Genomic DNA, 12,163 nt, shown 5'->3' with positions numbered 1-12,163 from the left:
TTCTGTAAAGTCAGCCCAGTGAGTTCTGCTGAGCTTAGCACTGATACGTTACATCAGGAGTCGCCTCTTCACACTCAAATAGCCTTAGCACATTCCATCCAATCTATTTATTCTGACTGTCAGACAAGTCGTTGCAAGTGAAATGCCAGATCTGCCCACGCAGGAGGAACCATGCTCCTTAAAGGAAAATCGGATAAATTCACAAATCATGCTTTACTTTTTCATATGGGTTTTCCATTCCGAAAAAAAAAAATGAAGTGCAGCAGAATGAGGCGTTTAGAGACCTTGAGTAGAACTGTTCCTGTGCCAACCTTCCCATCTATGCAGAACGGCTTACGGTGCCCAACTAATCTCGGGTTTTGTTTTTGCTTTGCGTGTGCTATTTTTCTTGCACTTGTGGTTTGTGTTTCTAATAACTGCTGATACTTATGTAGCTGCACATTTCTTAAATTCCTTCTGAGATGGGATGAGTACTACTATGAAAACACACTTGTGTGGTGTAGACCTCAGCGTGCAGCAAGGTTACCATGAAAAAATAGTTAACCCAGATCTCGTGTCACGGCTTAAGAGGTTATTTTTAAGTAGATGAAGCCGAACAAACCTAATATCATCAGTAATATTAGCTTATATTTATAGGAATTTTGAATTATTAAAATATGAGCTTTTTATTGTCACTTAAAGCGACCCTCCAGTTTTGGGACCCAATTCTGTCCTGATAAGAGGTTGAGGGGGTTCCTTACCTGTAATGGATTGTGTCAGCTGTCATTGGGTTCCATTGGTTTCCAGTGCAGTATTCGGATGTCCAAGGTGGCTGCTAAAATTTTCTAATATTGCTAATGTAATGCTCTGTGGTTGGCCAGCGCTCATCACATGGGTAATCACAGAGTAGGTATAGTGCTTTGATAGTCATAACACTGCTAATGCACTATGGGATGACCGTTGGGTAGTCTAAAGACGGTGGTGGCCATATTAGCTGCCTGTAAATGAACCCAAATAACAGCCGACAAAATCTTCTAGAGGTGTTTTTTCACAAATCATAGTGATGACCTGTCAGATTGAGGGGGGATCTGACTGCTGGGACACTGATGACTCCTGCGGCCTCCCCACCAGATAAGTGGCAGCTGTGTTTGAGAGTTGCTGCTCCTCTTCAGATTTTCGTCTTACAATGTGCAGTGGAGCTCGTGGCTATGAGTTGTGCCGGGAGTAAGCCTTCACTCTTGTGAGTGGGGAGAGTCCCATCTGTATACTTGACCCCAACCGTAATGTCATGGTATGTTTGATATACTGTATAGTAACATACAGCACGCTCTTAGATGGGAATACCCCTTTAATTACTTCTAGCACTAAATCATTCCTGTAACCATGGAATCCACCTCGTAAATTCACTTTACTACAGTAAATTTAACCACTAATGTGGTAGTAAAATTTGCTCTTCCAACGTTTTACGTTCTTTGTCTAGCTGCAAAGGTAGGTACTACTGAGTCTAAGCTTTGTTCATCATGTTTTGCAGTGTCGGCATCCGGCACATGTGACCGGTTGGAGAAGGAGAAGAATGACTTGCTCGTAGCTTATGAAGGCATTCTGCAGAAGGTGAAGGATGAACACTTTGCTGAGTTGAATGACCTGGAGGATAAGCTTAAGCAGTTCTACACCGGCGAATGCGAGAAACTTCAGACAATCTTCATTGAGGAAGCTGAGAAGTACAAGACTGAACTTCAGGAAAAGGTAAAAGTTGCTTTCACAGTAGAGCGGTGCAAAACTGCTATCCACAGCTTGTCAATGACTTGCTAATCATCTCCTGGACATGAAGCATTCAAGTCTCATGGTTAATGCAGAGGTTAATGCAGATAGTTTTCTAGCTAAATAGAAAATTTCAGGTTTTGTTTGTTGCTTGTGCCTAATCAGTAGACTGCAATCTACCAGGAGACCTTAGAGCCGGAACCCTAGTAGACCTTCATGTTGGGTCATCACATCAGACTTGCTGACTTCAACACAGAAGTGAAAGAATTGTCTCCTCATAGGTGTTTGTCTAGCAGTCACGGCCCTTTACTAACCAAATGCTCACTGGTGAATCACTTTTTGACTATTTGTTTTAATGTAAAATGAAATCGAGCGCTGTTTTTTTGTCTACTGTGTATTATGTATCTGCTGGAAATGGAGAACTATTTTTGTGCTCACCCAATATATTTTAAACAGGGACACCTCTCCAAAGGCCATCTGTTTGCAAGAAAAACCCCTTTATGTAGACAGTTGTTTTTTTTTTTCCCCAACAGATCTTTCACTACCAACATACACTATACATATTGGAATACCCTGAAAAATTGTCTTCTAGATCTGTGTTCCCCAACTCAGTCCTCAGGGACCCCCAACAGGTCATGTTTTCAGGATTTCCTCAGTGTTGCACAGGTGATGTAATTATCATCAGTGCCTCAGACATTGCCACAGGTGTTCTTACCATAGGATATCCTGAAAACATGACCTGTTGGTGGTCCCTGAGGACTGGAGTTGGGGACCCCTGTTCTAGATGAATGGTCCTCTGAATGTCCTTTAGTTTTGAATGGTTATCTCCAAAATAGTTTTTTAATTTTTCCCTCTAGCACTAAGCAGAGGAGAGCATCGTTGCCTTTGAAGCCAAGGATGTAGAGGAAGTGCAATAAATTTACATGGGATTTCACTGTTTTGACAAATGCAGGGCCATCTGATAAAAAGGCATGAAAAAATCAAACCGCCTTTGTCCTATGCGCCTTTTCCTAGTCAATGTGCTAGATTGCCAACTTGGGTTCGATAAAAAGATCCCATTCTGACAAAGTTGGACCTCTGGTGCTTTTACACGGGGAATGATTGCCCTAAAATAAATAAATAAATAAAACTTAAAACCCCCAATAACACTGGATCATTCAAATTTTAATTTTGACCGTTCAGTGTAAACATGGCCAGTGATTGAATGACCAATGAGAATTTGTTTTTCTCGTTTGATATTTTTATGCAGGCATAAAAATCTTTGTTCACTTGCACATCCTTGCATGGAAACAGCGATTAGTTCATTGATTGGTACAGTGAATGTGAACGATTTGCGTGCCAACAATTTGCCTGTATAAGCTGGCTGCATGAGTGAACTGTGTCATCGTTCGCTTTTGGGAACGACAAATCGCTCTACCGTTTTGTTTAGCAACTTCGACATTCTTCCTCTAGTCTGAGCCAAATGTGATTGTTTCCAGCAATCTTGTAGATATACCTTTTTAATGGCTAACAAAATACATGATATAGCGAGCTTTTGAATCTCTCAGGATTCTTCCTTATGGTTAATGAAATAGATCTGAAGAGGCGTGCAAATATACACACGCACACTTATGATAAGGCACAGAACTGGATGTGATTAGTTTGCACTTAAAATAATACCACAACAGGAGGAGTAGAGAATTACATGCTTTTAGTCCACTGATAGAGGTGAAGGTTTTTTTGGTCCCTGAACTGATGATAGGGGGTCACCAGGCCAGCATGTTATCTGGGCTTGAGATTTCTCATACTTCCCAGCCACGCATGAATCCTCTTGAAGAATTTAGCCCTCTATTGAAAGTGTCAAAAGTTGTTATAACTTTGTACTACAAAATTCTTCTATGTCTTGGTGACTTGAAATTGCCTTTTAGTATGGTGGCTTTCATGTGTTCTATGTTGTGTCTGTGGCTAGAAACGTGCTTGGCTACAGGTAATTCGGTCTTTCTCTCTTTAATTGGGTGTCGTTTTAAGTTTTTGTCCCGTTTCCCTAACCTAAAATGCTCCAACAGGCCATTTACTGCACAGGATCAGGTACACAACATTGGAACATGTAAATTTCCCGGGAACTTATAGTCCTGCTGTGTGTTGGAGATTTATATCCTGTCCGTGGTCAGTACATGTGAGCAGGTCTTGCAGCTCCTTACCTTACAGAAATAAGTTCCTTTTTGTGTTTTAGAGGGCAATGCACTCCTGATTTTATACAGTTCCTCAAATTTGGAGATTGCCTGTAACACAGGAGAGGCGGGTCCGGGAATATGGTTTCAGACGGTCAGCCTTGTGTAGGTATGATGGAGTTTCTTTGCGGTTTTCTTTAGTACCTCTAGGTGTTAATTGTAGGTCACTACTAGAGGTACACGATTGTTTCTTTCCTTCTCCTTGTATTGGAGTAGTTGATTTCTGGGTATCCTGGTGGCTCTGGTGATTTGGTCATCAATGGAGGTGGGATGGTAGCCCTGATTTATAAATGTTCTTTTAAGATGCTATAAATGCTCCTCTCTGTCTGTTGGGTTGTATCTGATGGCCTGGCTGTAGACGATGGACTTTTTGATGTTTAGGATGGTAACTGTCTTGAGATATGTGGGCTGATCTATCGGTTTTCGGTATAAGGATGTCTGTATTGATGAGTTTGAAATTTTTATGGTGGTGTCCAAAAAGTTGATTTCTGTATAGGAGTAGCTTAATGTCAGATTTATGGTGGGGTGGAATGCATTGAATCTCACAAGGAATTTTATTAGTGCTTGTTTGAAGTTGGTCCAGATGATTATGCTGTCACCAATGTAGCGGACATAGGCCAATAGTTTGCTGGAGCAGGAGGCCAGAAAGTCAGTCTCCAGGTTTGCCATGAAAAGGTTGGCATGTTGCGGTGCCATATTACTACTCATGGTGGTTCTAGTGAGTTGCAGCAATATCTCTTTGCCAAAGGAGAAATAATTGTGTGTGAGGATGAATCTTGTGAGTTGTCTGAGGTAATGGCATTTTTTAAAAAAAAGCTTGCATCTTAACAAACGTCTACACAAATGCATGAACTGGAATGCTAGTTTGTGCTGAAGATAAACTTTTATCATGTATATGTTGGTGGTCACGTATTTTGGCACTTTTAGATCTAGTAGCCTATAACATCCTACTATGTAATACAGGATTTGAACTCCCCTAATCTTGTGTTCTTTGTGAACTGTTTATAAATCATAACATTTCTTGTTAAAGCTTCTAAAATTGTATAATTTTATTTTAGGTTGATGACCTCAACTGCACTCATGAAGCCTATAGGCTGGCAGCTGAGACTAGTCATGCCGAGGAGATACAAAACATAAAGGAAGAGTATGAAAAATCATTAACAGGTAAATTATTTTTCTAAAGCCAAAAATATATAGTATTTGGCAAAAGTTGGGAGAGACCTCGCTGATCCAGTATAACTGCCCTGTCTTGTTGCTGTGCTCATTCTTGCCATAGTGTAATATGAAACTGTCTTCCACAAACTCTCCTTTGTAGCAAAATGTGGCTGTTCCTCACTCCGTTTTAAGCCTCCTACACAGCAGTTAATCACAGTATTTCAACATGTATAAAAATGATGCTCAGCACCTGTTTGTTATACTTTGTTAATCGTAAACCTCACTATAATCCTACAAAATCCCTGACTTTGTACTAGTGTACCTAGAATTGATGCTGTTTTGAAGGCAAAAGGTGGTCGCACCAAATATTCATTTGCTTTCTCTCTTGTTCATTATGTTGACAAAAATAAACCTTTAAGGCCTAATTCACACGGGCATATTTGCACTGCGGGATCGGGAGCAGGCGATAACCTTAAACGAGAAGTGACTATGCTCGTTGAACGAGTCCTAGATGAATCTGCCTGTCCAAACAGGCTGCATGAGGTGGTGAGGACATCAGCAGCTCCTTCGCTCATGCAGACGACTGTCATTCCATCTAAAAGGTGCATTAATCGTACAAAGTTGGACATAGCAACATGGAAGTATTTTGGCTACATCAATAATAAGTCGGCTTCTATAAAACATTAGGTGTATGTTTCTTTTATAGAGACCCCGGTATTGTGGATTAATAACTGGTTTATATAACGATCACCTTTTGTCTCTAGAGCTGAAAGACAGTCAAGATCGAGAAAATCGGGCACTAGAAGACTCCTTTAAAGAAAAGCAGGCGGAGATAGAGGTTGGTTCTACACATTTCATCTACATTCTTCCCATTTCACCGCTTTACTTATATATATGTTTTTTTCACTCCTAAAGGAAAAAATTGAAGAAATAAAACAAGAGAATGAATCTCTGAGGGAGAAGCTGAAAGCTGAGGAAGAACAAAGAAAATTATCCAAAGAGAGATCCACACAGGTCTGCATTATTCTGCGTCGTCAGTAGGCAGAACGGATTCCCTCATGTAATGCCTGGACTGCAATGTCCGTAACGTCTATTGTTGTCTTGTGCTGCTTCTCCTTTCCATTTTTTCTATTTTAAGGAGTTTTCCAGCAGTCAAAATAAAAGTAATAAATAAATCTTGGTATTTTTATAGTGCCAACTTATTCCGCAGCGCTTTCAGGTAATAATTACTTATTACCCCCCACCAAGCTGGGTTCTCATTTTACCGACCTCGGAAGGATGGAAGGCTGAGTCAACCTTGAGCCGGCTACCTGAATCATGCGGGGATCGAACTTGCAGCCTTCAGGTCATAGGCGAGAGCTTACACTCTGCGCCACACGTAGCTGTGAGGGCTTGATACTACTCGCTGGTCGGATGTCCCATTAGCCCAGCACAGCTGCTCCGATCCAGAAAGTTGTGGTATGTGCCGGTCATGTGACTGTTGCAGTCAATCACTGGTCTCAGTGGTCATGTGCCATTCCTGCAGACATGATCGCTGCGGCAATTGATTGGCTGAGCAGTCATGTAAATGATCTACACGGGACAGCTGCAACAACTTTCTGGGCCAGCAGATGTTTACGCAGCTGGGTGTCTGTTTAAACACTCGCCAAGCTCAGCAAACTCTTGGAGGAAAAAGGTCCTTTTACATGCAAATGAAGATGATTAAAGTGTTAACGCCCATTAAAGCTATTAACACTTTATGCAAATGCATCGCTAAATCTTTTGGCCAGTTGAAAGATCTTTGCATGTAAAAGGACCTTTAAAATGCATCTACTGTTAAAGATCTCCCTCTGGTAGCATTCAATGGAAATTTACGACCAGATTGATTTAAATTGAATGTGTGCAGACTACCATAAATCAGACATTCTGGAGGCTTTGTTCTAATAATCTTTTATATGTTGCGTCTGTATGAGATCATGTCTTTGCTGAGCTTCAGTGGCTGCTGCAAGGCTCTTGAGAAGATGAATTTCTGCTGCAGAGCAATTAGCGTTTTCAATGTGTTCTGGGCTAGAATACAATTTGGTTTAATAGTCATGCTGTAGATCCTGGATTATCTCAACCTGTGGGCCGCTGATTATAGTAACTTGTTACCTTTTGGTTCATTGCAGAAGAACCCTCAGGTGATGTATCTTGAGCAAGAGCTGGAGAGCCTAAAAGCAGTATTAGAGATTAAGAATGAGAAATTACATCAGCAAGACAAAAAACTTATGCAGATCGAGAAGCTGGTATGTACTTGATTTGGTTCCTAGTGGTCAGATGATAACAGTTCATAGCAGAAAATCAATGACCTTGCCTAAAGAGATTGTCCCACGGCTCCATATATTGCACAGTGGCCCGGGTTGGTACTGCAAACTGAGTTGCTCTTATGAGATCTCTTGGGTGGTTATTGGACTGTGTAAAACTACCCTTACTTTTAGTTTGGAAATTTTGTATGTGAAATACACATTAACTTATTTGGAATCGGCAAAGATTTCTTTTTATATGCTTATATTATTCCATTCAAAAAACCTACAACAGAGGTCCTTCACATTCTATATATGCACTGTATTCACAAATGCCCTCCAGTATATAGGTAGAGCATGTTAGGGCCCTTTTACATGGAATGTCCTGTCTGCTTTTACACAGGAACGATCATCATTGAGTGAATGGAGGCAGAGCGGGCCGGGGGTCATTGTGTCCTACCTGCCTTTATTCATAGTAAACAGGCAGTTGTAGATGAGCGACTGCCTGTTTACACGGGCTAATCATTATTCAGTTTTTATTCATGCATAAACTGACCGCCGAACGATAAGCAAATTATCATTCGTCGTTCAGCTTGTGCATGCTTGTAGAATGACCAATAATGGTTCCGATTCTCATTGGATCGCGAGAATGTGAACTGTTATCAGCTCATGTAAAGGGCCCCTAACATTTTAGTACTGTGTGTATTTCTTTGCTCGATAGGGAGAATCCTATCCTTTATGTGCACTTCAGAAGCAAGCATAATATCTTAACTTGGCTTCTATGAAGCATAAGAGCTTTTCAGTAATGCGGATGATGAATGTTCCTCAAACTTGCCTGCAACTGTAATGTAGCTGTGCCAGGACATTAAATACTTGGTCTTTTTCCCTTTGCAATTCTGGAAACTGTGCAAACAAATGTCATGGAATGAATATTGACCTTGGGTAATGAGACCTTGCGCAGAGTCTATTCCATATCTCCATTACCCGCATCTTCAAGAGAAAATGCCTTGTCTGGTGCCTCAGTCTTCTACAAACATGGTCACTTTGTTTTTGTTTCACCAAGGTTGAGACCAACACACTCCTGGTTGAAAAACTGAACAAATGCCAGCAGGAAAATGAAGATCTCAAAGCTCGAATGGCAAATCACATAGCCCTCTCAAGGTAAGCTTTGGGTTGTTAGTTTTTAAGTGATAGATTTTTTTTTAAATCTCTTGTGGGTTTAACAAATATGCCAAGACCTTATGAAAACCATTGAAGCTGTTTATGGGCAGGCATCTTGCTCTCCATTCTGCCCGTTCTCAGAACCTCCATGGTCTGCTGGAACATCAGGCTCAATACTTTCCTTTGGTCAGAGAGAGGATGATGAAGACATTGAAAAAATCTACAGTTTATGCAGTGTTGAACAGTTTTTTTTTTTTCTAAAATGCTTGATACCTCTATGGTGTATTAACCTGATGATGTCCAAATTGTACAGAAATTGGGCAGTGTATGGCCAGCTTTCTGTTACATTTTTTCCACATAGGTCAACATTCCCATAGCCTTGTTTGGCCATATACATTCACCAAGCTAGCCTCTCCTATGGGTGGCTATATACAGGATAACTTTCAGGTGCTTAAAGACCGGATTCTTGTCTTTAGACAACTAGTCATTGTGAGTTGAGGTGGAGTGCACCAAAGATCTCTTCCATCCGCCCATCTCCGTACATTGGGAACAGGCAGGCAGTTCCAGTCATTCAAAGTTGAACAACTGCCTGTTTATATGGAGAACCTGCTCACTATAGTCTCTCACAAAGATTATGTAGCCAACAGCAGTGAGTATATCAGTCCACCATTTGTGGTTGGGGAATTGGTCACCCGTGACAAACGTCTTCACCGGTTAACAGAGATGTTTGACACAGATGGCCAATCCCCCAACCACAAATGGTGTAGAGATGCACTCCATGCTGCATTCTCAACTACTATAGTTTAAAACAGTTACATTTAGCCCGGATTGTATAACCATTGTCATAGTACATTAGCATCATGTTTCTTCCAATATTCTAATAAACCTTATTGTGCTATCACAGGCAGCTGTCCACAGAGCAAGAAGTTTTACAGAGGTCCCTGGAGAAAGAATCCAAAGCGAACAAACGTCTCTCAATGGAGAATGAAGAACTTCTCTGGAAATTACACAATGGTGACCTATGCAGCCCCAAAAAGCTGTCTCCATCTTCGCCCGGTATTCCTTTCCATCCTCGGAACTCTGGAACGTTTTCTAGTCCGACGGTGTCACCCAGATGACACCACTTTTATTACCATTAAAGATAAAACTTCTCAGACATTTCAGGACGTCGTGGTGAGATTGCTTTGGACACATACAATGGAAATGAAGGCTATATTAGCTACCTAACCATTACAAAATAACTGGAATTGGGGATTTGGGTTAATGGTTCTGTAACCCACTGGAATTTGAAGGAGCAACTGGATAATGTTGTTCGTTCAGCTAAAGAGAAGACTTTATGGTAAATATATATATATATGGACGTCGTTGCACAAAGCACTTACCTAGCAAGATAAAACTATTCTTGCGTTTTTTTGCCTTTTTTCACCTACAGCAAAGTACATAGGGAAAAAAGCTCAGGGGCCTGTAGATAAATCACAAACTTTATAAAGTTTCTTTATTCACCTGTTAATTGTCTTTCCCATTGAATAGGGTGCTTGTGAAGTGAATGAGATGGATGTTACACACACACGGCTTGTCTGCCTCATGCTGCCTCCTTTGTTTTTTGTTGTTTGCCTACATTCTTCTTTTTGCCACCATTTCTTGCTGTTATCTGTACAGGAAGCTTCGGAAAACATTACTGTTTCAAAGAAAACTTGAGCAATCTGCACAACGTATATCTGCCTTGTAGAGCATCAGCACACCATCTGTTAATAACTAAGGTCCTATGGTTTTGTCCCTGCAACTTCCTCGATCCCTCAGATGTAGACTTACTGACTTTTGTATGCCTTTGTGAAATAACATGTCTGCTGCTTCTCATCTGTGAGTACAGTGATCCATCTCCTACAAAGCTATATGTACTTTTTGGGACTATGCAAACAGCACCACATTGGTGTTGTGTGATTGACCTGAATTAAGTTTCTTATTTGCAGCCTATTTTCTAGTGCAAAAAAAGGTTAAAAATCTCCAAAAGCTAATGAGAAGCGAGCCACATCATAGGAAAGGTGCTTGCCATCTGTCGATACATGCCTCATTTTCAAGTCACCTTTTCTTTCGAGGGAGCAGAAGAAATTGGCTTACATTTTTGTACCTGCCTTGTAAAATCCATCAGAGAAGATCGCCAACCCCGAACAGTTGACTTTTCTTTTCTTCAGTTTACAACCTGTTTTGATTACAATTGATTTTTGCCTCTTTAGAATTTTTTTTCCAAGCATTTCCAAAAAAAAAGTTTCCAAAGAATTTTATAACGTTCTAAACTGTTTTCTGTTCTGTATTTGTAGTTTGATGCTCAATTTTTATCCATGCAGTTCTTCAGTCTGTTGCCACTTGGTTTTCTTGGTAAGATATTTCAGGCCTGTGACCAACATGGATTGGTTTGTAACCCTGATCAGTCTTGCTGCAGTTTTAAATTTGAACACCAATATGTCAAATTTGGGCACGGAAAAGGAAATGTTTTTGTGTATCTTTTTTTGATTTTTTTTCAGCTTTTTTTGGGTCCTATTTCATCTGTATCATGCAATTGTGTGTAGCTTCTAGCAAACTTGGATGTAAAAAAACTAATAAAGCTGTAGTTGCTTGGTTTGTAATGATGGAAATATATTCTGATGTTTAAAAGAATAAATTTATTGGTGCAATAATTTACCTGATCTCGCTCTCGGTGGTTATTTTTTTTAGTTTTATTTAAAGTATTCTTGTATGTTTCTCTGAAAGTGCTGCATGCTTATGCAATAGGGCAGATTTTGATTAAGGCATTATGCAGCAAGGTATTGTGGGTCATTTCTTAGTATTCTGTGATGAAACACATCTTATGTCATTGATGTTGGGTAACTCATTACCAGGGAGCTTACAATGTAAAATGACTCATTATTGCTAAATGTAGCGCTACTGTTCCAAATGAAGTTTTGGCATCTCAATACATTATTCGGGTACAGTAGTTTATGGAAAATTGAAAATCTGAAGATGACACTTGTGACATTTAGGAGTAGTGATGCTTACCTTACGAAGCCGTAAATGTTGCAAACTCAGATCAGGGCTGGTGAGTGTTTAATTCGTGGCACATAAAAAAATCGCCCATCCTCTGTTGCATCACGCACTATGGAGTTCCAAACTACCTCTAAGGGACATCAGTACAAGAATTGGGTCTGTGCTTTATGAAATTAATCTTAAGATGACTTTTTAGAATATGATAAGGTGTGTGTACATGAAGAATACTATATCTGGCCATTCTACAACTTGTATCCTGTATATATCCCTATTGTCTTCTCTGCAGGGTATATACATCTGCTTCAAGAGCCTCTCGAGACTGGTGGGAGAAGCCTGGCTGTTGTGCTGTGTTTTGTATACTGTGCACAGAGAACTATAGATCCTGCTCTCTAACTGTAACACACAGGCACAATCATATTGTAGTACAGAGTACAGCAAGAGTGATCAATGGTGGTGTGATTTCTGTAGCTAAAATGCAGTGAATACTGACTATTAACTGCTGGTGGTATCTTTATGAGCTGCTTCTTGCTTCCTCTCTCATCTTCTCTCTACAATTTATTGAGCAGGATGATGACTCCACCCTTTCTAATATAGTCACATCTATCAATCAAAAGC

The 12,163-nt window shown here is 40.3% G+C and overlaps 1 protein-coding gene across 4 annotated transcripts in view; it reads left to right on the top strand.

Annotated features, from left to right (window-relative positions):
* The window catches only part of MTUS1 (microtubule associated scaffold protein 1), a 184,645-nt gene extending 173,434 nt beyond the window's left edge, over positions 1 to 11,211 (top strand). For all 4 annotated transcript variants that reach the window (XM_066573401.1, XM_066573403.1, XM_066573402.1 and 1 more), the window contains 7 exons: positions 1,511 to 1,725; positions 5,009 to 5,114; positions 5,870 to 5,943; positions 6,021 to 6,119; positions 7,253 to 7,369; positions 8,430 to 8,527; positions 9,432 to 11,211. In XM_066573401.1, the coding sequence (XP_066429498.1) occupies positions 1,511 to 1,725; positions 5,009 to 5,114; positions 5,870 to 5,943; positions 6,021 to 6,119; positions 7,253 to 7,369; positions 8,430 to 8,527; positions 9,432 to 9,645 (923 nt within the window). In that variant the 3' untranslated portion in view covers positions 9,646 to 11,211. The remainder of the gene's footprint in view (positions 1 to 1,510; positions 1,726 to 5,008; positions 5,115 to 5,869; positions 5,944 to 6,020; positions 6,120 to 7,252; positions 7,370 to 8,429; positions 8,528 to 9,431) is intronic.
* Positions 11,212 to 12,163: the final 952 nt, after the last annotated feature.

The sequence above is a fragment of the Eleutherodactylus coqui genome, chromosome 7 (assembly GCF_035609145.1).
Source record: "Eleutherodactylus coqui strain aEleCoq1 chromosome 7, aEleCoq1.hap1, whole genome shotgun sequence".
Lineage (NCBI taxonomy): Eukaryota > Metazoa > Chordata > Amphibia > Anura > Eleutherodactylidae > Eleutherodactylus > Eleutherodactylus coqui.
This window is presented reverse-complemented; position numbering and strand designations above follow the sequence as displayed.